Consider the following 26,772-nt stretch of genomic DNA (forward strand, 5'->3'; position numbering starts at 1 on the left):
ACACTGAAAAAGCTGAAGGAGAAAACTTGCCTGTGGTTACTGCTTTCTCGTCAAACCTGAATATTGAGGGTTTTGGTAAAGAATAGCTTCTTCACTTCCAACTTCAAATTCAAGTCTTGGTAAGACAGGAAGGATGTTCTGATTCATATGGTTAGTGATAAACCGTTGTAAGAATATTCAGAGTAATTTCTGCAGGACACTGGAAACCTATTAATACTTTATATCTGAAGCGTGGGGGATAATATAAATGAAAACTATCACTTATTGTCTCAACTGAATTCTAAATATACTTCTAGCTTTTACTCTCCATCAGATTTTAGGTATTCTTTCTTGTCTATCAACACAATAAAATGGGAAAGGAATGTTTAACCCAGGAGCCCAAAGCCTTCAACTAACAAATTGCAACTCAGTGACTGCTTAGATCCATCCCAACCCTGATTCAGTCCATAAAACATCTTGGAAATACAGGGGTTTTGGTTTTGGTTTGTCACTGTTGTTTGAAAAGTTATTTTTATTTCCACCTGTCCAACAGAAGTGTAAGTTATGTGGAAATAACTGCTTCTACCATCTCAACCTTACTTATCTAGCTCTTCATGTTGCAATCAACTGCTCACATTCTTGTTCAGGCTCCATGCTGTATTTAGTGATGTCTCAAACACTTTTTATTCTTTTAAATAGCACTTAAAGCCCTTTCTGAAGAGTTAGAAGAAAACCGTACAAAAACTACTGCTTCCCAGATTTGATAGGTTTCACGTTATTGCTTCTGATTCTCTTCCACACTCAGAACCTCTGTGAGAAATCAGAATTTTTAGCATATCAGAAGTAGATGGTCTCTAGGCATAGTTTCTACTGCTCGAATAACACTGCTGTCAAGTTAGAAAAAGTCTCTGCCCTCAACAGGTTGTTTAGATAATTGGTAAGAAAAATAAAAATCTACCTGCTCCTACAGTCTTTTTGTTTGCATGTTTGATCTACTTTCAAGATTTTCGGTCTTTTGAGCCAGAAACTCACTTCAATTGTATGTTTGTTCAAGCTTTTATGTCTTCTGTGTCAATTTATCCCAGTTCTCAAGCAATGCTGCCATACTCAAAATTATTTTTTCTGTGTTCGGTAGTTGAGAACTTTTAGCTATTTTTTTTAAAGTCTGAATTATGTTCACTTGCATGTCTAGCAGGTGCGACACCAAAAACATGGATAGATCTGAAGCAGCTCATTGCAGAACAGAGGGCTGCTGCGGCTGCTCTTTTAGGCAAGTTCCATGTAGTTGTCACCAAAAAAAAAAAAATCCATTTATCTGTCTTCTGAGTACATTATCCACTTTAAAGCATTCTTGCCAAAGGGAATAACAGAATCCCTAACTGAAAAAAAAAAAGGTTTCTCACTCTTGTGTCAGTAAATAATACACTAATGAGAACACGAAGCGTGAAGTTCTGCTGGCAAGCATCCATCTTTTGTGCAGCGCTCTTCCTTCTTCGATAGCAAGCGTGCTAGAGCTGAGCCTTACAGCAAGGCAGCAGCAGGAGCCCCAGACACAACCAGAACCCACTGGACCTGCTCTCTGATTTACAATCAAGTAAATCAAAGACAAAAAACCCACACCACTGAAAATGCCTTACAAAGCACTTCATAGCACTTCATAAACAGTCTGACACAGACTCCAGATTTCCTGAGGTCAGTTCCCTGTCCGCTTCTCTTCTGGTTCATCTTTCCTCCCGTAGCTTTAGCTCAGATGTGCTGTGTGATTCACATGAAGATTAGTTCATAAGGCAGGACAATGGCTTGACACATGTAAGTCATCAAATGCCCAGCGAGGCAAACAAAGCATCAAAGGTACTCCGCGTTCACAGCAGTAACGCCTATTCTAAAAGTATTACAGGCAAAAACATGAGCACAAACGTGTGTGCAACCCCAGTTTCAGCTTGACATTAGGGTGTGTATGAAGAATGGAGATTCAAAAGTCACACGGATATGCACAACCCTTTAGCTAAGCTGCAGATTAAATCAAAGCATAAATTAGGAACTGTTTTGTTGTTGTTTTGTTTGTTTGTTTTTGTTTTTTTTGGTGGTTTTTTTTTTTTAGTTCAGAGTTAAGGCAAAAAGGAAGCATAAATAACTCTGACTTTAAAAGATATTGCACAGAAAGCTTCTAGCGTTAGCTTCCATCTACATGACACATTCATTGTCCTGTGAATGGTATTTGAAAACAGCAAAGCCTCAACCACCACTGATACAAGACAGATAAGCCTCAAACCAGCAGAGGTCAGGATATCATCAGGAGTACAAGCAGGAGTCTAACACAGGAGCATTACTGCACAATTATAAAAAGAAACTAGGTTTGCAATTTAACATTGATTCAATAAATACAGTTTCTATGCTGACATTTTGTCTGAGACAGCATGAATAAAATATGGGACAAAGAACTGAGACACTGTTTTCACCCAATAATTTAAGGCTAACTACATAGTCACAGTGAAACAGAGCTTCAAAACACATGTACCACAGTAATTGCAAGCTGTCTAATGTTTATGCTCATAGGCTCACCACCCTGCTGTGTCCTGATGGAAATGAAATTATATATAGTCTTACTGTGTTATTAAATGTAATGGAACATGGCAGGAAAATGCAACTATTTCAGGCTGCGTATGCAGAAATACACTTGAACTGATGCAAAACGAAAGGGACTCAGAAGTTCACTTCTGAGAAACACTTCTTGCTAGCCCTGTACTGATCCCTTGCTGGCTTCTCCACAGAAACTCAAAGTAATTCACATATGGAAATGTTGCTCCAAGTCCTCAGAGCTGAGCTTCCTTAAGACAAGTCACTCCACCCCTCTTCCATACACTCTAATGGTTTGTGCAGCCAAGAGAGATAACTAAACTTACAGCTTTCAGTGTTTCACAATGAATTTTCTGATGATACAGATCAGTACGGATCTGATCAAGTCCTAGAGGTCAGAAGGGGACTGACAGAAAATGCCCACAGTATTGAAAGGAACACATCTAGGCCCAGATACTCAGCTCCCAATGATTTTAATAAAAGCTCAATAAAATCAAAAGGTCAGCTCCCAGACTTGTCCTCCAGCATCCTCCAACAGTAGGAGGCTTTTTGGACTGGGGCCTGCACTTACAACACACCTGGCTTGTCAACTCAGCATTACAAGGGAGCAATCACACTGCAGCGAGTGACATCCAGGTCACCCGTCACTGTTTCCATACTAGAAAAGCACGCTGCACGTGCCGGGGAAGGCAGCGAATGCCTCAGCACCAGAGGTGCCACCTCACTTGGCCAAACCACCCGGCCGGTGCAGCTGACGGCAGCTCGTGGCACCGCCATGACGCTTCTCACCCTGGACAAGCGCCTGCCAGCTGGGTCCCCGTCAGGGCAGGGCCGGGTGCGATTTGTCAAATAGCTCTATTTACATAAATAAATAACGTAAATAGCTCGATCACATGATGGGTGAGGAAAACCTACGTCTCACTGCAACTAGTAATGACAATATTGTGTGGGCCCCTAAGGGATCTGGGAGCTAGTTAACATGGCCTCAAGGGCCACAGTCCTTCTGGGACTTCCATTGTGTTTCTCTGGGAATGCAAATCACTAAAATGTTTCATCTCCTAATTTCACCACAATTTATATTTAAAAAAATAAATAAATCATAAATCTGTAAGATTTCACTTCCTGGTTAAAACACTGGAAGATGCTGAACTTACCTTTTCTATTGCTGCATCGTGGACAGGAAGCTCTTCTGGACTGAAAACAAAGACAAAATTCATATTAATCTACAAAAAAAAATATCATTTTGTCTAGGTCATTGCAAGTAATCTTCTATAGTAGCAATACGTAGTAACGAACGAGTAAACAAGAAGTCTCAACTTCAGACAGGTATGACATGGTACACAGGAACCCTTGGAATTTAGTTTTTAAACACAGTGAGATTCACATTTGAAGTAAAAAATAAAATTAATATTGAAACTTCTAAATCAGAACAGACTGCAAGGCTTCAAGAGACAATGACTTTACCAAAGCAATAATAATTTATCTGTTAAAGCACCCTGGGCTGTACTACTGACCTGAAACCAGAATTTTCTTTAAACATACACAGCAATTTTAAATTAAAGGTTGTTTTAATGAAAGTTTTTCAAACCCTTGTATATTTTGTGTACAGATTTATTTTTTAGAAAGCCAGCTATTCCCAAATGTGAGAATTTGAACTCCACTCCATGCCATAAACAGCTTCACTTACTTGATCACACAATTAAAATACCCCTGAAAAAGGTTTTCCTTCTTTTCTACTGCACCGTGAAAGCCACAGAGACTTTGCTTGACTTAGGAGAGTTAACCTTTTTTTTAAAAAAGTTTTAAAATTTCACTTTAATGATCAGGGAGAAGGTGACAAAAAAGTTTTATTAGTAGGTATCTAATTAATATTTTAAAATACATTTCTTTCACTTCTTAGCCTAACTAAAAAGACAGGTTATGAAGTAAAAACTTGAAAAGCAGCCTTTTATCAGATATTTTCTGGCTTTATATTATTTTAGTTTCGTTCTGAGGGCTTTAACTTACGTTTTTCTTATCAAAGGAACTTATGTTTTTCGTATCAAAAGTAACTAAACCACTTTGATGCCAAATGAGACTTCCTTCCTTTGTATGCATCGTCTGCAGCTCCTGAAAACATAGCAGCTCATCTAAGCTGCAAGGCTCCCCTTTTCTGCTCTACAGATCAGATAAATAACCAACAAAACCCACCTTAAAAGGGACAAAAGAAATCCTTCACAATAAGAACGAGATGAAAAAAAAGGAAGAGTACTTACTAAGTCTTAATATTTTGAAAGAATAACTACTCACATCATCAGAGCTGTCTATGGTGAGGACACTAAAACCCACCAGTTTAGGCCAGTGTTAAATCTCTGCAATGGTGAGAAAAAATCCTTTATGGGAAAAACTGCAGAAGTGGAGATGGAAACTGAAATCTGCCTTCCCTCCTATGTTGATGAAGCCAATATAAGAATAGTCCGACGCAAAACACTTAAGTTATATTTATATTTTACTTCATTTAAAGACTTAAGAGATGCAGTTTCAAATTCAGAAGTTATATTCGAATAATGAACTACATCTGAATTCTTCACCTAATGAAAAATCTTGCTCCAATCAACACATTTTTGGAGCCTACAAAAAACACATTTTGGAGTCCCTACAAGTCTACTTTTCTAGTCCACACCTTAGGAACTAATTTTAAAACCAGCAGAGCTTATCTTTTGACCAGCATAAAGCACAATTAGTTCGTTCTGAAGCACTTCTCAAGTATCTGAGAGTTTTCTTGAAGAGTAACACCAAAACCCAATATAATCTGATGAAAATCTCAGTGTTTAACGTGCTAGAAAAAGCCTACATCCAGTACCACCTGAAGATGTGATGTGTATCATTGTGTACATCCCCACATAATTAAACTAACAAACTGAAAGTAGGTTCTGTGTGTGTCAAATATCACCTAGAAATTTGAACAGAAGTTGAAAACACATTAATAATCATAAGCAAATGGGAAGAAAGAATATATTTGCTACTCTGCTTTAGTTTTTTGGTTTTAATTACAAAGATCTCTATGCCTTTCAAGCTTCACTCTGAATTTTCAGTTCTTTAGTGACCCCTTCTCCTCTTCCCATACCAAATTTCTGAGTGATCCCCGTGGCTGCATGCGCTAGCAGGTGGACTAAGCGATCTTCGAAGGTCCCTTCCAATTGAGCTACGATATTCTACCACCACCAGAAGAGTCAGGCTCACTGAGGCAGCAGGAGGAGCACAGTCACTGCATTCTTCGTGGCCCTGCAAGATCTCACAAGCAGCTGGCTGCCCGCACAAGAGACAATTTTTCTTCCCCGGTGCTGTCACCAGCATGTCGGGCACCGAGCTGATGGCTCCGGGTCCCCGCAGACCCGCACAGGACCCAGCTCCTGCTCTGCTGAGCTGGGACCACTGGACAGCTCAGCTGCCCATTTTCTAATCTGGCATGGAAAGTAATCACATGAAAAATTAGTCCAATCTCATTTTCTCACAAAGGAAAGGACAACCGACATAATTTATTATGAAAATGCTCTCTGCTAGCTTTTAAATAACTGCTGAGGGACAAACAGAAGGCATAGCTGGATGTACTTTGTCCCGGCAAGCAGATACCCTACTGCCTCACCAAATTCATCCAACAGCAAATTTATCATCGCATTGCTTGTGCGCTAATACCAGGCACCCATACGCTTTAGGCATCAAAATGCCACAGGAGCACGTTATGCCAGCCCTGATTTTCACTCCCCGAGATGCTGCCTCCAGCTGAGCAGGAGGACGACAGCAGGGAGCGGAGCAGCGCCTTGCCCGGGGCTGCTCCGTAACTCACGGGCCTGGAACGCGGGAGGGAGTTCCTGGAGATCTCATGCTCAATTAACGAGGCTGCACCGACGACACCCACGTAATATTCAAATCTGTCACGTAAGGACTTAAGGAAAGGCATAATGAGCAAACAAACTCTCTCAATCTGCTAAAGAAGTTTTAAATAAATGCAATTCCTTTTACTGTATTTATTTTCTATGCAGAAGCATCATTTTTTCCTCTAAAAAAAAGATTTTTTTGTGTCTCTTCGGACAAAAAAGTTCCAATCTTCCCCCTCCGTTTCATTTTTTATACCTTCAATTATTTAACATTGAATCTTCTCCCTCCTTCCACAGCCTTTTTAAACTTGCATTTTTCTATCTGTGCTCTTCACCAAGTACTAAGGTGAGTGGTGAACAGTACTACCATTAGCCTGGCCGGAGAGGACTGCTTCCCTTTAATAGCTCCAGTAATATTCATGCAGGGGATACAGGGAAGAAGAAAAGCAGCGCTGATTAACGTAATTAGCTCGGCACCATACAGTACCTGAAATCCAAAAGAGGAGTCACGGGGCAGATTTTCACTGAACTCATGTAAATAAGGTGTCATTTGGCAGAAACAGCCTTAGCACTGCAGGGAGCAGAGTAAAGGAAGATCCAAGCCGGGTAAACGCAGCGTAATCGGCCAGGAACCGAGAATCGTTACGGCTGGTCTGTGCCCTCACCCCAGGCACAAAGTAAGGTGGGAGCAGCTCCCTGACAAGCCAACACGTCTCACGGGCTTGGGTGGCCGTGCCAGCTGTCACTGCCGAAGATGCTGTCTACAGGCTTGGGAGCCACAAAATGCTGAGATTAAATCCTGGCTCCAACAGGGAGGACACCCCACAAGGAGGTGTGACGGTTTCCTACCAGAAGGCCCTTCAAAGACACCTCACGGATAGGGAACAGATTGCGGGGTCTCACCGGGATCGAGGCCCATACACTGGGGACTCACTGCTGGAAGTCCTCTTCCCGGCCTGCAGCCCGGACTCCCACTGCTTTCCTGGGCGAATTTCATGTGAAGAAAAAGCAGCCGAGAGTTCAAACAACCAGGATTTCATGCGGGCAAGTAAGGATTTGATTGAGAATGCTTGTTTTTTGTTTTGTTTAAATCAGCTTACAAATGATGGATGGATTTTACATCTCCGCCACAATGACTAATACAGGTTTTCACACATTGTTTCAAGGTAGCTCTTAAAAAGAAATATTAATCTAAATTGCTTACAGATCTGACACGTCAGAAAGCTGTATGTATGTTGTAATTAGCCTCCATGAGTAGCTGAAATACACTGAAAACAGTCTCAGACTTCACAGGCTCACAATCACCCACCTACTGCTGCCGTTTATATTGGCCTTCTTTAAATAGCACTGATATATTTGTTCAGCAGAAACAAAAGCAAAGACTTCCTCATATTAGTTCACTCACCAGATTTACTCTTCTCCTAAAATTGTTTGCAGTTACGTTCAAATTTCCTTATCAGCTGCATTTTCATTTCTCCTACCTCCTAGTTCAAAGCCCACCTCCCTCTTAACCCCTCTCCCTACCTGCTGTAGCCTTGCTTAGCCCAGAATTAGTCCGTGCCCTCTGAAGAACCTTGGGGTCCTTCAACCTGAAAGTGTTGCAAAACATTCATGTGTGCAAGTCATTCTCAGATTTAAAAGAAATAAAAAATAAATTTTGTCAATTAATTTCCATATTCCTATATTGCTTAATTCACTATCACATGTATATTAAAAGATGCAGATCTTCATAAAAATCCCAGAATGGTTTGTGCTGGAAGGGACCTCAAAGCCCCCCCAGTGCCACCCCCTGCCATGGGCAGGGACACCTCCCCCCAGCCCAGGCTGCCCAAAGCCCCATCCAGCCTGGCCTTGGGCACTGCCAGGGATGGGGCAGCCACAGCTCCTCTGGGCAGCCTGGGCCAGGGCCTCACCGCCCTCTGAGTGAAGAATTTCTTCCTAATATCTAATTTAAATCTATCTTCTTTTAGTTTAAGACCATTCCCCCTTGTCCTATCATTATCTACCTGAGTAAAGAGTCCCTCTCCATCCTTTTTATAAGACCCCATTAAGTACTGAAAGGACACAAAAAAGCAAAATAAAAGCTGTGCTGGAGCCCCTCCATAAAATAGCTTCTCACAGCATTTCCTGAGTATTTTCTCGAGCTATCCTCAACATATTACTAAGTGCAAAAGCATCACCTGGCATGCACATTTTAACTGAAAGGTATTATGAAACCATATTTGGCATCACATATTAAATACAACGTGGGAAATGTTTCTTGCAGAACACTTATCTTCAAGGTCTCATTACTCAATCACAAAGAAGTAGATGCAGTGGGTTCACTTTTTCAGTTGTGATGCAACATTAAGTGTTTAAAACCAAGAGAAAAACACATTTGCTACCAGCCAGAAGAATGAATTGGATGGAACTCCTGAAAAAAATCCAGCCTTGGGTTTTGTACCTTTTTGAAATTTCTTTGATCAAGGAATATGTGAGTGAAATATCTACCAAAAAAAAATAGTAAAGTATAGAACTGAAAACCAAGTCATCAAGTAAGTTTATGTAAAGTGAGAACAAAGGAAGAATTCAGTTGACATTTGAACAAGAAAAGTCTGAGTACAAATGGAAACGCTGTACAATATATAACTCAAATTTTTGGGCTACATGTTGCAACAACATTTCAGAACTTAAATGTATTAGGAAGAAGTAAATCTTCCCAAGCACGAACAATTATTAGGCTGTATAATAATTCATCAGGAGTGAGTTGTATGAGTCTATAGCATAGCATCACTGGACAAAAATTAGTGTCTTCATGCTGGGAAACCAATTCTACAACAGCAAACACACTGACTAGATGCTCGTTTAGGTCTGCCTCCCCTTCAGCTTATGACACAGGGCACACAAAACCATCAAACGAAATAATCATAGAATGGCCTGGGTTGGAAGGGACCTCAAAGATCATCTAGTTCCAACCCCCCTGCCATGGGCAGGGATGCCTATAAACAATAAATGATATTATGAATACATGAAGCTGTGCATTGCAACAGAATGCAGCCTTATTTTGTATATCTACATATCAGTTCCAGGTAGCTCTTCCTGCCTCATGTCATATCACATAGCTGCTGATCTCCGTTCAAAGCTTAGGTGCCAAGTGTTTCACAGTCACCTTACTGTAGGGAAGATAAATAAGACTGCGTAAACCACCAGACACATAACAATGCTACTTAGAATGATTATTTTCCTGTCTGCATTAAACTACTGCCACAATATGGACTATAAAGAAAACTGTCTTATGAAATCAGCTGAAAAAAACTAATTAATCCTTACAAGTAAAACCAAAACAGTATTTCAATTGCATGCCTTTCTTTAGACATAGGATTAAATTGTTCTACTCTTTAATGCACAAATCTAAAGCACAATCCAGACAACATTCAATTCACATCTTTTAGTCCAAACAAGTTAATTTTCAGAAAAATTCTGATTTTGATTAATTGATTTGATCTTCCAGCCTTTGAATGGAAATTAAAGGCAACAGTGTCACTTTCAAAACCAATAATATATGGAAAAGATTTCTGAGAATATTAAAAAGAAAGAAAGTTGGGTTTTAAACTAAATGATGGATTTTCTACAGATAGAACTCCATGGATCACTTCTTTCTTCTTCCCATTACCTATTTTATTTATATAACACAATTCTGATTGTGTGTCTATCAAAATAATTGGAGCCCCGCTACTGTTACCATCCACCCTAAATTTCACCAGCTAACCTTTGCACAGTATGGGGGTGGTGACTGCAGCAGATTAGAAAACAGCTTTCTGAAGTTTTGTTAGAATTAATAAGCAAGCCAAGGCAATTAATTAACATACAGGATAAGCCAACGTGATATCCCACAATATAATTATCAGGAAATATGCTGCAAGAAAGAATTTAGTGCTGGCAAAAGATTGGATCAGATGTGATTTCGTGACTAGATTTTAGTTACAATTATTATTTGTGGATTCTGTTGATGTCGCTGCCAACAAGCCCAGCACAATGCCATGAATATGTAGCCCCTGTCCAGAAGTCTGCAGCACTGCACACTCCCAGAGATAAACTAAAAGAGATAAACTAACATCAAATTCCATTAAAACTCCATCATTAGTGACAGGTACGTTCTATACATAAACTTGGAATCAGAAGACCTTTGAGAAAATCTATAATCCACATAATTGAGCAGAGCAGCATTTTTAGTTATTTGATGTCATTTTAATTGAACATATGCAAACACTGGGGTTAAAAAAGTCTTCTCAGAATCAAATTCCAAGTGTCTTTTAAAAAGAAAAAAAGTATAAAAAGGTAAAGCCACCTTACAGCCCTAAAGTGGCTAAAGACAAATGAAAAAGAATAAATCTCTTTGCCTTGCATTTGATTTATACTCAATATATAAACATATAAAAAAAGTTTTTTTCCCTTATATATGTAGATTGCTTTTAAGTATTGCTTGAAGGGTAGTTACTATGTAGATCTCTTACATTATGTATTAATAATAATCCAGGACTTGCATGTTGGCAGCTTCATCTGTACTAAAACTAATGTGCTATGCAAAGTATATTCTGACATCAATGAAATAAGACAGTAGTGTTCCAGCAGCATAAATTGTTTGCTGCTGAAATTCAATGCTTTATGTACCTGCACTTGCTTCTTCTATAAAACAATATTTCTGCAGTCTAAAGTTCTGTTTTGGTAGGTCTTTCACTTGGGTCAAGATCAGCAGCATCACTGCACTTCAAGAAAAAAAACATCCATCACCCAGACCTCATTCAGCACTCTTAATAATCACTGTCAATGAAACATATCCAGGCCATTCCCTACATCCTTTAGTCTTCTATAAATGCTAAATATAGCAGGAAATGTACATGGTAATAATGATTGTGTTAAATCTTTACATACTGCTTGAGCAGTAACTTCAAACCAAAGCACACTACTTTATATATTTTGTATAAATTATATCCTATATTATCATACTCACTGGCATTTTCGGGTGTGCTACCTATCACAGAATCACAGAATCACCTACTAGCTCTTCTCATAAAAAGAAGTGGTTCATGAATTCCCAGTACACCGTGGGTGATCTTTTACTCAAATCAAGAAATGGAAGATGTGAACAGAAGCACACTGTTTGTCCTTAGTTGGCAGACTTCTCCTGCAGCTTACTTGTGTTTGCAATTAGATCTGCAGGGCTGCAGTCACTTCGCTTCTTTCTGTATCTGCTGAGAATCGTGGAGGTGACAGCCTGTACTAACACACTGAAGGAAGGGATTTAAAATTCAAATTCCAGCTCCAGTCCTAAGAATAAACTAAAGAAAGGGGTTCATCTGTGATATAGTTTTGGAAAATAATCCACATTGCTCTGAATGAAAATAACAACAAAGCATCCCTTCCTGCCATGGGAAGAACCTACCTGCAGAGTAGCAGAACCAACCATACATTAGATTGCCATCACGATAACAGAAGAGGAAGAAAAAACTATTTTTAAACTTCTTTAAAATGACACAAATACACAAAAAAAAAACACCTTTCACTAAGATGAACAAAACTGAATTAAAGAGAAGAACATTTGAAATGCTTTTGTAAAGGAGCTGAAATAAGCAGTCCAAACAAGTCCTACACAAGGACCTGTTGGTAACGTCTAGATACAAAAATATATAAATGCTATTGCAGCCATGAAAGCACAACACATAGGGAAAGTTGTTTATTTTCCAGTGGAAGCCAAAATTAAACAGACACCAAAAATATGACTGAGAAAGCTGTACCCAAAATCCTACTACTGTCCTTTTGGGGCTACAAATACCAGTCCTGGAGTTGCAACTTTTAGAAATATGTTCAAATGCATCAGTGGAAAGAAAAAAGATCACAATGCAACCGTGAATGGACACAAATGTCCGCTTCCAAGTCCATGAAGGAGTGAGAATTGATAACAACTAAGCAAAACATACAGCAAGCTCAATACACTGTTTGGCTATTGGTTCTGTTGAAATAGGATTGCCCATTTTTACCCAGGTCTCTGCAAGTTCACCGTTTCACAGGCCCCATCACTTCACAGTTGAATATCAAGCAGAGATTCATTTCAATTTATCCACAACTAATAAATAGGATCTGGTCCCAAAATTTGTAAAGTCTCTTCATTAATGTTTAGTACATGTCTATCGCTATCATTTAGGCATTGGAATGGGCTGCCCAGGGAAGTGGTTGAGTCACCGTCCCTGGAGGTCTTTAAAAGACGTTTCGATGTAGAGCTCAGTGATATGGTTTAGTGAAGGACTTGTTAGTTAGGTCAGACTCGGGGATCGGTTGGACTCGGCGATCTTGGAGGTCTCTTCCAACCTAGATGATTCTGTGATTCTATGTTTTCAAACTAGGCTTCATCATACAAAGCACAATTAAAATTTTCTTTTAGTAGTTGTTTCCTGTGAAAGCATGCAAGAAAAAAAATATCGATTTTGTCTAATGCCAGGAAGATCAATCTAAGAAAGCATTCTGAATCTCAGTTACTAACCCAATACAACTTCCACTTCTCTCCTTAAATAAAAACAATCCTCAGTGTACATCGGGGCAAAAATGAAAGAAGATTATTTAGAGCTGAAATTTAATTATTTTTTTTAACAGCAGTTCCTCAATATCTTGATTAGCAATGAATATTTCAGAGCAAAATCAGTCCAGGGAAATGCAGCACATATATAGAGCAGAATCCATCAATGCAAGAGTATAATAGAAGTTTTCATAGTAAATCTTCACAACACACATGAAAAAAATCTACAGACAAAACAAGGTATATTCATCTATTTATTAGAAGAAAAGGAATTAAGAGAAACATAACTCTTCTCTAATATTGAGATCTGACTATTTGCATTTTATTTTTTGAATAGAAACTTGTCTTTGGCAGCTGAGGTAGGCTGAACTTTAATCTCCTCCCCAGCAGCGGGGAAAGTGATGCTGCTACCCCGAGAAGTGGGTCTGACTCCATCTCCTAAAGCCTGGGAGACAAGAAGGGACAGGACAATGGCAAGCCCCTAATGAATGGCCACAGCATATGAAATGTAATGACAGTTACATTTATAATTGAACCGTTAAGAAGGAACATTTCATTGCTCCTTTAGCACATCGTTGCATCACTTAATGAGTTTGGCAGTACTGTGCCTAGAGAACTAAGGACACTGGCTGCACGGCACTAGGAACATTAGCAGCTCAGCCTGCCTCATAACCTCAGCGTTCTTTCCTTAAGGTTTGATATACACCCTAAAAATTTGAAATTAAAATTACCTAAAAATCCCTATTTCTTGAATACTTGTCTCATTATTATCAAATTACAGCCACCACACTTCGCTCTCGAATTTCCATTACCCAGAGCATTTTGGCATCTCAGTAACTTCTTTTGCTGCAGAGAACCCTCAGTGGCCAGTCCTTGCATCTCTTATCTGAAGAGACTTCACCTGTGTACCCACCCAGGTCAGCTGGGTTAGCTGCATAACTAAGATTTATTGTTCTTGGACATGTAGTTCTAACCAGCATGTTGTAAAAAGTACTAAGGAATGCACGGAGAATATTTTAGTGATGAAGTACTGTTTCCCAGCAAAGCTCTGTATAAACTACCGAGAAATAGGAAGAAACTCTGAGATGTTAACTTGTTGCTCATCACATTGCTCCCGTTTAAAAAGTTATGGGCAAAAGTAAGAAACTAAAAAAAAAATATATTTGGAAACATTTAATGGAGTATCTCAATACTTGATTGAGCTCTCCATTTCTTTGCTCCACTACCTCTTTTTTTTTTAATGCAATGCATTTAAAGAGTAAAGTTTGATGGAGAAGAGCAGGTAGGCTACGTTACCTTAGGAAAAGACAGAATAATGAATTCTGTTATTTGAAACGTGCATCTGGCATCCCAGTAATCTCTAGCGTTAGCAAACTATTTTAAAATTACGTTCACCGCTTTAATAGAGTCATGATAAAGAGTCATGAATCAGATTCCCAGCTGCTGTAAATTGGTACAATTCTCCATGAAAGCCAGTGTGGAGCTACTCCAAGAGTAGCACAAGAATCTCACTCGAACTATTAAGATCGCTTTATGAACATTAAAAAAAAAAAAAGTTCATTTTCTACCATTATTACTTTATTTAACTTTATTCCTTTTACTAGGAAAAGAAAAACACTATGCAGAATAAGCCTCAAATCTACCCAACAACACGATTCTGGTCCTTGAATATTAATCCCCACTGCATTATCAGCCAGACCACGCGTACAGCCCCAGCTTCTATTTACTGAAGAGGTAGGAAGAGGAAAAACCTGTTTAAGTGAAATAAGTTATAGCAATAACCAATAAGAGGTTTTGTGGTCTAAGATGATTATTAATACAAGATAATTTGCTAGTAGCCAGTTAATACCTGAAAATAATTCATATTGTGTGAATTGAAGAAAAAGTCTTTAAAATAATTGTTTATTTTTTTTTAATTGTGTCATGGAAGCTTAAACTTTTCACAGCTTAGTATTAAACAGGACAACTCAGTTGATGCCAACCACCAATGAACGATGAAAAGTTTTTGAAAAGCTACAGGGACTAAAGTATATATTTTTTCCTGCTATTTCCATTTTGTGCCTTAAGACCTAAACAGTTATGTTTTCCACAATATGCTAGTCAGCTTGCTAGTCAGTCGTAATCTGTGCTTTCCAACTTAGGTTAAAAACTAAACACAGCCTTGAGGAGTATCTGCGCTAACTCCAAAAACCAATGACAATTTTTTTTTCTTACTAAGAAAAACATAACCGTAGTCTTAAAGAGCTTTCTTACAAAAGAAAATGGGTGATATACAGAGACGGAAACAGCACCAGCTACTGCATGAAGCTGCTGGTGACCTTTGGAGTTGCAAAATGCTGCTTTCAGCTTCTACCCTATTTTGGGAGCACGCACAAAGTTGAGGCTGTTTTGCAAACCCCCGTCAGTTAATTCTCACATGACCACTGAGATTAACATTATAAAAGGGGGTGAGAAAAAAAAGAAGAAATAAAGTTTCTTCATCCTTGTAGACAGCTGAAGAGTTCTGTTAAAAAATAAATAAAAAATAAATAAAAGGATATACTTACAAAAATGTATCTTTAAATATGTGCTTCCATGATCTTCAGTTAAAGCTTAAATTCTTATTTCTCTTCAAAATATTGACAGTCATTTGAATTTGTTGAATTCTTTGGTTGCTTGGAACCTTTAATATTTTTTTAAATATAAAAATAATTCAAATAATTGTCACTTAGATATATACAAATGGAGATACTTATCTCCATATTATGCAAGCCATGCCCTTTAATAATATGGATATATAGTATTAGCAAAGATATTTATATATGTATATATTTATACTTAAATGTTCCTAGGAGAAGCAGAGGAAGACTTGCCACTGCCCCAGGAGCACATATTAGTCCTCCCTGTTTTTTTAACCATCCCAAAGCAGTAACAAATCAACTGAAGAATTCAAGGGGCAAGGGTGAAATCCTGGATCCCAAAGCATTCCTGGAATGTCTGCTATGAGCTTCAAGACATGCAGAAATTCTTTTCAGTTCTTTACTGAAGCTATTCCCTTGTCAGGGACTGCTGCTAGAAAAAAAATGCAAATAGAAGAAGTATGCATACAGTAAAGATTCTGTGATGAACAGACCACAGTGAAAAGTTTAAGAACTCTTTAAAATTTAACAAGGCTTCAAGATAACAGAGAAAGGAATTACTTTTTTTTAGGTGCAGGGCATTTACAGCTTGGTTTTCTGGGGTTTTGGTTATGTTTCTGGGGTTTTGGTTTTTGTTTTTAATTGCAAAGCTCTGGTCCATTGATTTCATACCCAGAACACATAAAATTTTGCTTTTTATTAAATATGGAGGAACAAAAAAGAAGCATCTTGACACATGGTTGACCCAAAAAAACAACATATCCATGACAAAATTAAAATGAAAAAAACCAACCTTTTTCTACCACACACGTTCGATCTTTTCCATTTCTAAAAACAGGTGGAACAGTTCTTTGTTAAGACTGCCTGTGAAGACATCCAAGACATTTCTCTCATTCCTAAACTACTTGCTTGAAAAAGTCGTATATTAAAGACTAAGGTTTATCGGAGCACTGAGGTGGTTCCCTGGGATGGTAGGCTAGACTTGTACATCAGCTACAAAACAAAACAAATATCAGTCAGACTTGATTCAAGCACAAGTTTTCTAGAAGAGAATTCTCAATCCTACCAAAACACTAGCAGACTGTATATAGAAATGCTGGTGCTAGACTTCCTGGAGGAAAAAATGTTCCTTTAAAAAATGATTGGCATTTTTCACAACAGCCCTACTGTTCAGCATTCTGGCTCTGTAACGTAAAAACAGGAGTCCACAGGGATTTTTGTAGATGAATTTACGGAATGGGGATCATGGCCAATTTTTTGGGGTAGGGCTGTTGTCGCTTTTTTTTTTCTTTAAGGTACTTTTAGGATTACAGGTAACTGTAGAGCACCTGGAAGAAATGTACTGGTCTGTTATCTCAAGACTCCTGTGTTCAAGACTAAGATGATGTCCCTAGCAAGGCCTTCTGGAGACAAACATCATAGACTTGAAGAATAAAGTGTTAGTAGGCACTAATCCAAGTACACCAAATGACATTGAGGAATGCTGTAAGTACTCGATCAAAACCAGTCTTTACCAGTTAAGATGACCAATGCTATTGTAATTAATATGGAATTAAAAGGTATCAAGATGAACCAATGCTAGCTCACCAATGCTCAGAGATGACTGGGGACAGCCAGCAGGGCTTCACTAAGGGCAGATGGTGCCTGACAAACCTGGTGCCCTTCTACAATGGGGTTACAGCTCTGGGGGATAGGGAAGCATTTGACAATAGCCAAATCAGTAATAAAAAAAAAAAAAGTTATTCGGCAATAAATTAAATATATAAGTAAAAAAATTACCCAAGATGAGACCATTTCCCCCACCACGGTATATGGCTTAAATAAACTACGACCATTACCACTTCCTTGCAGTCTTGCAGCAACAGTAATCAATCAGGAAGGCAAAGTTTCCTACATTTTATCCAATAATGAGATTTTAACTCTTTCTGGTTCATACATGACTGTCATATATAATTTATTAACTACTGAAAACATTCCCAATGTAATTTAGTCAGTCCCACCAACAATACTTCTTATGAGTGCTTTAAAACAAAGCACAATCTTGTACAATCTCGTCTTTGGCGTCTTCAGAGACAGATGCCTTCAGCTCCCCATGGAGTCATTTCACAGCTTAGCATGTTTGCTGGAAACCTCTTTCCTCATATCCAGCTTCCCTCTAAAATTTCCCCTTATTCATTTCAAACGATCCACATTTATAATGATGCTTTTGTATGTTCCATTGAACTTTGTTTCTTCTTCCCTAAATTCACTGGGCACTAACTCAGTTTTGTTCTCTTTTGGTTTTAATACTTGTTTTAATACCCTGGCCATATCAATTTCCTATTACTATCTGAAGTCATTTGCAGAAGTACAAAATAAAAAATAGCACTACAGCAAACATTTTAAATTATGTTCCTAAGGCATCAGTTATTAAAAACTTACAACAAGGGATAGGTAAGGATGGTCCTAAATATTATAAATGATAAACACCACAACAACCATTAGAACTGACCAAAGTTGCCCACCAGAAATTTCAACTGTGGGTCTTAAATGAATGTTACCCTTAAGGTTAGATATTTCATATTCGTTTCCAATCACTGAGAATTTCTAAACTGTTAGATAAAAAGGCACCTTTTCTCTGCTACTCAGTAGGTTGTCAAAAGAAGATCTCAACAGTTTTACCCAATTCTACCAGTACCACAGGAAGACAAGGAAAGTGCAACTCTCTTCAGGTTCTCTAAGCTTACTAATTCAGAGTTTGACACATAAATAAGGACGCCAGGACAAAAGAGGAATCCTGGATCCAGACCAAAACTGCTCTTTAAAAGTCCCTCATCTTCATTTTCTCCCACCACCTTCTCTGGCTTTAACGTGGCACGTTACACGGGCAGCTTGAGCGCTTCATTCCAAAAACACCTTATCTTTTCTGCCCTGTCAGCAATGAGCTGAACTTTGGATGCACATTCAGAGACATGGAAAGCTGCAAACGGATCATACCAAGGAGAAAGAGGACCTTACAAACAACTCATGATAATCAGCGCCTGCTGCACTTGAGCAAGCAAGCCCTAATCTTCTGGTAGGTTCCCCATATTCAGCAACCTTCTGATGCAAGAGACATCTTTCAGGTACTTAGTATTTTAAAACATCAAGGTAAACAAGATTATCAGCACAGATTTCATCTTAACTAGATTATAAACAGGTTGATACTGTCCACAGATTTTCATTTTTCAACGTATATTAGATTTTCGTTAACTCACCCTGTAAGCACATGATAGCTAGGTTAGGAGGGATTAGAAGTCTTGATAGCTCAGTAAGGAACTGTCAGCAACACGCAGCAAGCGATCAGCAGAAGGTTTTTAACTTTGTCACTGATTGCTCCTTGCAGCGCTGATCTAGCACCTGCGAGGTTTCAGTGACTGGGATTCAATGATAAGCATGAAGCCACCTGTTTGAGGCTTTTGGTACATGCTGCATTCATGCTGCTTAGTTCCAAATTCTCCTAGAAACAGGGAGTTTCTTTCAGATGTGGTAAATTGCACAGGCTGAGTATTGCAGTATAAGAGAACCCAGGTCATAGTCCACAGCGCAATGTAAATTTCCCTGAAAAGACATTTAGTATGCCTATCCTAATAGTATTTCTCCTACCAGGAGATATTTTATTTCTCAGGAAAGTGAGTGCCATTTGCAATGAATTTCCTTTCAAGAATCATAACGCAGCCTTGAGAGCGCTCCCAGGTGAAACCTACCTTATAAAGAGACATAGATCAGCGTATGAGCAATGAATATCACAGAATTAGTGAAGATGCAGAATATCTACATACAGTGTTAATTTGTACAGTGCTCATGTATTATAAATCTTTCCAATTTCATCCCTTGCAGGTGGATATATAGAGAATGAATTAACTCTGCACAGGCTTCACATTAGTGACTAATGATTTTACCAGAAAGCAACTACAGTCTAATGACTAGGCTACATCTACTCTGCCACATCACCAAAATGACTGCAATACGAGGAAAAAGCGCATACTGTAGCTCAAAGGTACAGCTACAGCAGCCTGGAAATGGGCACGTTACTTTGCCAAGCACTCCCGTCACTGCGTCTCAGATATACTATGACACGAAGTCCAAGACTCCTGAAACGCAAGAGCAACCAACTGCGGCAGCAACCGCAGCAGACATTAACATTCTTCCACACTCCATTTATATATATATTTATATATATATGCACATATATATTTATAAAACGATATATATGTAAACACACACTAACAAATGGTATTGTACAACAATAGCAATGCAAGTAACAGGGGAAGTTCAGGAGTTCGCACGGATACCTAAATCAAGAATCCACTCGCAAATCTGAGGCTGTTTGACTCTGTTCCCATTGAGGTCGGTGGTGAAGGCAGCAGTGGCTTCTATTACTTTTGCACAAGAAATAATTCTGACATCCTTTCTCCACTAAGATTACCTACAATGACACCTACAATACCTGACATGCATTGGTGCAGCTGTAGTTTACCAACACAAAAACCTCTCTGTGTAAAGCAGAACTGTCTGGAAGTCACACAACAAATCCACTCACCCCGATGAAGTCGAGACTATCTACAGCAGAGGTGACTGTTTTAATTGACAACTTATGAAAGCAATGACATTACAAAACTGAAGAAAAAACCCTGAAAAAACAAACCACACGCACACCAAGTAAGTGCATACTTAGCAATTAAGTTTTCCACTCATCACTGTTTTTCCTGGAGAACCTTCACTGCACTTCATATATTCAAACAAATGTCAAATACCAAGAATGGCAAGGAGTTTTGACTGGATATTACCAGAAGTGGCAAGTCAGTTTGCATTCAGGTTCTGCAAGCTGGATATTTCCTTCTGCCAAACAAAAATTCTAACACAACCTAATGCTATCACCTTTATTTACCAAAAAGAGATTTTGAGTTACAAATAAGTACCTATAGGGAAATTCCATCTGGATTCTGGCATTTTCTAACTTCACTTAATGCAACATTAGGTCCCAAATTGACAGAGACTTCAGTAGGGTTTCTAAATATATCAAGTTAAATGAGATTCATTTTTGAAGGATGAGGATACACAGCTGTTCATATACAGCTATTATGTATTATTTTTTGTAAAGATCAACATTATAATAAAACTTAAAAATTTCTTGAAGCTTGAAGCTTGTTTATATATAACAAAATTATTTAAAAATAAAATTCAACTGCAATTTAATTCAGCTGGAAAAATCTTTTGGTAGACCACCAATTTTTATTCCCAAATAAAATACTCAAAATATTTCAGTCCCTACACAGGATCACATTACACAATACACAAAAAAAGCTAGAAATTGAATTGAAAAGCACAGCGAAAGATTATCCAAGATTTACACAGCAAACAGTTCCCAAAAGATCTATTAAAAGCCATAATAAATACTTTCCCCAGATAGGCAATACAAGAAAAAAACATGCATAGTAATGGCAACGAACTCTTAACCTCATTTTGTTTTCACTATAGCTTACTTACTGTAGAAACCCGAATCTATCTGTGACTTTGTAAAGACGATAGTCAGCGTCTTCCCATGGCTCAATCTGCGCACCGTCTCGTCCCTAATGGAGAAGGAAAAAAAAATAAGAAGGGCCAAATTAAGTTTGATGGCACAATAAGCTAAGACACAAAAAGCTCAGACACAAAGGCAGGCTTGAGCCACTCAAAGCATAATCTCTGGGACACTATGGTAGTAGAGAGGAGTAGGAGGAGAACACTAGGCCTAAACTGATGAACCAAAAATAGCAGAGTAGCACGCCTCCCTCGGCCACTGTGAACATTATCATCATCACAGGAAACCTCTTCTGGTCACTGCTGAACACAGGATAAATTTCCACTAGTGATCCCAAGCAAAGATTGGTAATATACATGTTACTGGGTGTGAAGAGAGGCCACCACTCAGTCATACACACATTTTTCCCTTATTAAAATACAAAGCTATTCATTCGACTACACCCTGTGCAAGATACCCCAATGTCTGATACCTGAAATGTTTCCAACTCTACAAACAAGTCTACTGCTCACTACTCCAATGGCAATTATAAAGCCCTCAAGTGTTAGAAGAATATGTGAACACAGTATAGGCATTCCAGGTATGTGCTGTGCTAGGCTTTTACTTGACAAGTAGTTTAAGGAAAAGGTAATGCCTGGTATTTCTTTAATCCCTTGCAGCAATCTGACAATAAATGCAGTTTACTTATCTTTTAAGTTCCCTGTAATGATTTAGGTGTTTCTACCACCGTAATAAAATTCAATGAAAAGTACAGTAAGCGTTCCTCTGATCTTACAGATATACTTAGCATCCTCAAACACCCTATTTTCATTACTTCTAAAAACATTACATTACTTAAAATAGCCCCAAAGCAACTTGCCGTGCACCTGAAAAATGAGTTGATTGAGTCATTATCCAGAACATCCCCTGCGGAGGGAGAATTTAGCTCACCCAGAAGCCAGTGCATCGTGAAACCCTCAGATCAGTACTACACAGAGTATTGTAAACAAAAGCTAGCAGGAAGCCATGATTCATTTTTTTAATAAAAATATTACAAAGATGAATTATAAGATGTCTTTAAATCATTATCAAGTTCACTTACTCTGTCATACTTGGCAACTATCTCTGCTCGTTCTTGGGCAAGTTTGACAGCAGCATCCTGCTCGGCATCTGCACCTGCGAAGGATTAAGATAACGCCGTTCAGATTCTCTCCCTTGTGAACAGAGAACTGCACTTAGATGCTTAGAAAATACATCTTAACTTCAGAGAGATTACTCAGATGAAGAAATGCCAAAACAATTATATCAAAGCAAAATATGACCACGGTACACCTCCTGAATACTGTTCAGAGTAAAATACAATTATTGGACAGTGCTCTAACTACTGAATATAGAATGTTCCCCGCTTTCTAATAAAATACCTATTAAATAAAGTTAAAAAAATACTATCACACAACCCAATAACTGAAAGACTGAAGAAAGTAGTAAAAGCTACCAGTTGTCAATTCCAGAAATGTTTACATAGTCAAAGAAAACTAAAACATACCCTACTATTTTCAAACTAATTTTGAACTATTTTCAGGATTTGTACAGAAGGATTAGAATACTGATAAACGCTCAAGAAATCATAGAAATCATAGAATCGTTTAAGTTGGAAAAGCCCATCAAGATCATCAAGTCTAACCATACAAACACAGGTATGGAGAAAATAATTCACCTTCTAAGCCAACACATTTTGAAATAAGATGCTACGGAAAAACATTTATGTAGAAACATATCTATTATCATAAAATCTCCGCTTCCAACTGCAACGAAGGCAAGAACAAACGCTTCTCCCAGGCAGCTGCAGCATCACTGAAAGCCCGGCACTTCTCTGCCTCCCTACCCCATCTCCTCCAGCACTTTGATTCAGAATGACTTCGTCTGAGAAACCGCCTAAAACTCATTTCTCAGAAAACAAGGAAGGAGATCGCTATGGCATCAGCCCTGCTACTTGTGCAACCCTGAGCTGAAAGAAGCATAAGACTAGGACAACAGAAAGACTGATGAGCAAGAAAAAACAGATGCACAGGTAAGCACTGGGCATCACTACACTGCAAGTGCAGCAGAGGTTACTACAAAGGTAGAGTTACAGTTTTGATAAATCTGGTTTTATTGAGGTTGCTCAGCACCATTCCCTTAGCAGAAGCCTTCTCTAGATCATGGATAGGAATGTACATGGGCACTGTGAGAGGGAAAGTCATTAAGATGCTTCTTGAATATTCAAGAACACAGTGCACAGCAACATTCCACGTTTTGAGGGGCAACGTTTGACTTGCCTCATTCATTTGATGTCCATCATAAGACTGAAAGATTCAAGAGCTGATTTGTTTCAATTCTAATTCCATTCTATCCCTATTTCAATTTTTCTATGATCAAAAAGCAATGAGTTACGGATAAAGCAAAATTTTAAAAAGCCTTGAAATAATTTTCAAACACTGTTATAGAAGTAAGTCCAGACGTATTTTTTAATTCACCGTTTAGTTCATGGCAACATCATATCTGTTGAGCATTAATTCTTCAGCAGATGTACTTATCAACCATCTGGACCACGAAATATGAGAACAGATCAGATATTATGGGTTTCTTCTTAGCATGTGACATTATTAACAGTTTTATTTGCTCAAAGCCAGTATTTCTTTAGTAAAGCCTACCTACACATTTCTCAGATATTTAGAGAAGTTGTGCCAAAGTGGCTTTCTATGCGGTATGACAGATTGTGCTTGTTCTCTACGTGTTTTCCCTCAAAGTTTCTTAAGGGGAATGCAGACAGAACCCAGCATGCCCCATCACAGACACGCTGTACAGGGAACGATGATGCTTGTTCCAAATTTGTCTAATGAAAAGTCTGACTTAATTTTTGGAGATTATAAGCAAAAGCTTTACAATTTTTTCTCCTCGTTCTATTCTCATTTATCAGTGAGGAAATCAGGTTTTGCTGTATTTTCCCCAACGTACACCAGAACCAGCACTCATGAATTTAAGCAGTTATTTAAAATTTAAGCTCTATTAAGCTCTATTTTTACTATTAAGCTCTCATCTGCTCTATTTTGAAGCTATGCACCCCTGTGCCACGACACTGATAAATAATTTCCTCCCTGTAAGGTGATCGGCGAGTTGGCTCATTTCATGTTGCCAGCCTTTGGTGCCACCCAAGCAGCGCGCTGCCCTCTGGCTCCTCTAGGTGCTGGATCCACCTTTAGCCATTCCTAAAGAGGACTGCAAGACACAAAACAGTTTGGCTTTGGGTTTGGTTTTGTCTGGCACCTTTTTAGTACCTGTGGGCCCGTTACCCCAGCCACCTGCCTGAACAGTGAGCAGGACCCAACTCCCAGAGGCCAGCCCCGACGCCGTTCTAGAATCTCCTCCCAGCACTGTCACCACACAAGGGCACAGGCCGAACTCTCCAAGCACATTTGAGAGCTACATGTTCCTGCTGCGATGATACCACTCCATTTTTTAATCCTTTATTAGCTGATGTACTACACCTACTGAACTGACAACGTCCTCTGAAAGCTCCCAAGCCGACGCTGACGAAGCCAAGCAGTCCTTTGCAACTGAGAAACTACAAGAACCATAATCAAAACTAAACTGCATCTTCTTTCGCAAGACACAAACAGATCTTCTTTATAGAAAACCAGTTATAAGTTTTTAAAAGTAAATTTATGCTTGCTAGGAAAGCCATTACTCCACGAGAAAATTCAAATAGGGAGCAACCCTAAGCTTTCCTTCTCCAATGGGCATATCTGGGGGAAGCCCGCTTGTTTGAGGTGTGACTGCTACTGAGGTGTGAGAAATGGGGAAAAAAACCCCAACACCACCTTCCCAGTAAAAGAGAGATGGGATCTGATTTGATAAAGCGTAGCTGAATAAGTAGGAGGTACTATATTTTTTATTAATTGAATTCAGAAATAGATTACTGCTTGTATTTAAAAATACCCTCAAAAGGGCACGCACAGCTCTTCAACAACACAGATGGATTAAATGGCACAAGTTGAAACAAAGTTTAAAGATACGATTAAAATAATGCAGACCTGTATCTGCAACAGAAACTGGGTCCTGATTTATGTTGAAAACGCACCCCTGGCTTACCTTCCTGTCCTGCATTAGTAACACATTAAGTCTGACATGTTCGATGCCTCGTGACTATTCAATTACATTTGGTGGGGAAATTATCATATTCGTTGCCTTTCCAGTAATCCTCTTCGCTTTCTGCCAAAATCATCTTAACCTTCTAGCTGCACCAAGATAGTTTAATGTTACATTAATCCAGCCATGCTGAAAACTCAAAAACAGCTTGAGACGGGGACACGAGGTTATATTGCAGGAGATGAGCATAAAATATGTTTCTTATAAGAAGAATTATTTAAATATCTTCAAGTTGGAACTTACACAATGATTCCTGAAAAAGTAAAAGCTAAATAGGGGAACGAATCATAAAACCACCTTCCTAGGCAGAAAAATACATCACTACGTTACACAAAATTAAAAATAAGACTTTAGAATATCAGTTGGTTATCAGTCTTACAGTCTTATCTCACTGAAAGATGTGAAACGAGTATGATTAATTTTCCTAACTAAAATTAGCATTATCGCTGATCAACACCACGTTATACAGCAAACAATACAATCTCATATGAGGCTGACATCAACATGTCGTCAACTGAGTAGTACGGAGAACCGATTTTGACTAAAACCTGGGGAAATATATCATCAGCAACCTACAAAATAAAAAGTAGAATCGATGGTGGTTAAAACAGCCCACGATGGCACAACAGACAGCACATGCAAGCCCCTAACACGACTGGTTGGCACTACAGGGTACAAGAAGAGCACCTGGCCAGCAGCAATGTCACGCACCTTGCTTTTGAAGGAGGTAAATCATAAAAAGGAAGGCCAGGACCAAAAACTCTGAACAGCTGGCCTGGTACACACAGCGTTTCCCATTATAGAGTATTTTCTCTTCAACAATTTCTGTCAACTGTTTCCTATATTTAGAAATATTACAAATTTGTAAATTTTGAAAGGCAACCTGCAAAGGATTTGAAGCATCATTACAGAAAAATTTGAACAGAAAATCCCAGTCCGTGATGACGTTAAAAAGGGCTGACATAACAGCCAGATTACTGCTTTTCTTTTACCTTGGAAATCAAATTATTTTACTTTTCAGCACTGCTGAGATGACTGGCAAAGAGCTGGATTTAAACTTTCAAAAGATTACTTAAGGCTGCAATGAGATTTGGGCTCATTTTGCAACTCATGAACTTTAAACTGATAGCGTCAGGACTGATAAATTAGACGTCTGTAGACTGCCATCAGCCCTATAAGCCAAGAAGAAAGCATTGCCTACAAGCTTTGTGCCTGCATCACTCCAACAAGTGTCTCCCTACCTCACCAGATATCCAAAGGACAGTGCCTTCAGGAACAGAGCAAGGGGATGCTATGTAAGAAGCATTAAGTGGCAAAGGCAAAAAAAAAATTAAGCTAGTCCTACCACAAGGACACAATCTTAGTTAGTCTTCAGGGTTTATCTTCTGTGAAAGGAGATCAGTGATCTGGAGATGCCAGCATTACTTAGAAGCAACAAATGTACAGGTGAATTACGGACGTGATCCTGGTAGCCACTACTAG

The 26,772-nt window shown here is 38.7% G+C and overlaps 1 protein-coding gene across 6 annotated transcripts in view; it reads right to left on the reverse strand.

Moving 5' to 3' along the window:
- The window catches only part of USP6NL (USP6 N-terminal like), a 118,156-nt gene that overhangs the window by 37,823 nt on the left and 53,561 nt on the right, over positions 1–26,772 (reverse strand). For all 6 annotated transcript variants that reach the window (XM_080580895.1, XM_080580894.1, XM_080580893.1 and 3 more), the window contains 3 exons: positions 22,205–22,278; positions 21,090–21,172; positions 3,711–3,750 (listed from right to left, as the gene is read on the reverse strand). In XM_080580895.1, the coding sequence (XP_080437021.1) occupies positions 3,711–3,750; positions 21,090–21,172; positions 22,205–22,278 (197 nt within the window). The remainder of the gene's footprint in view (positions 1–3,710; positions 3,751–21,089; positions 21,173–22,204; positions 22,279–26,772) is intronic.

Source organism: Anser brachyrhynchus, assembly GCF_964034855.1.
Source record: "Anser brachyrhynchus genome assembly, chromosome: 1".
In the NCBI taxonomy this organism is placed as follows: domain Eukaryota; kingdom Metazoa; phylum Chordata; class Aves; order Anseriformes; family Anatidae; genus Anser; species Anser brachyrhynchus.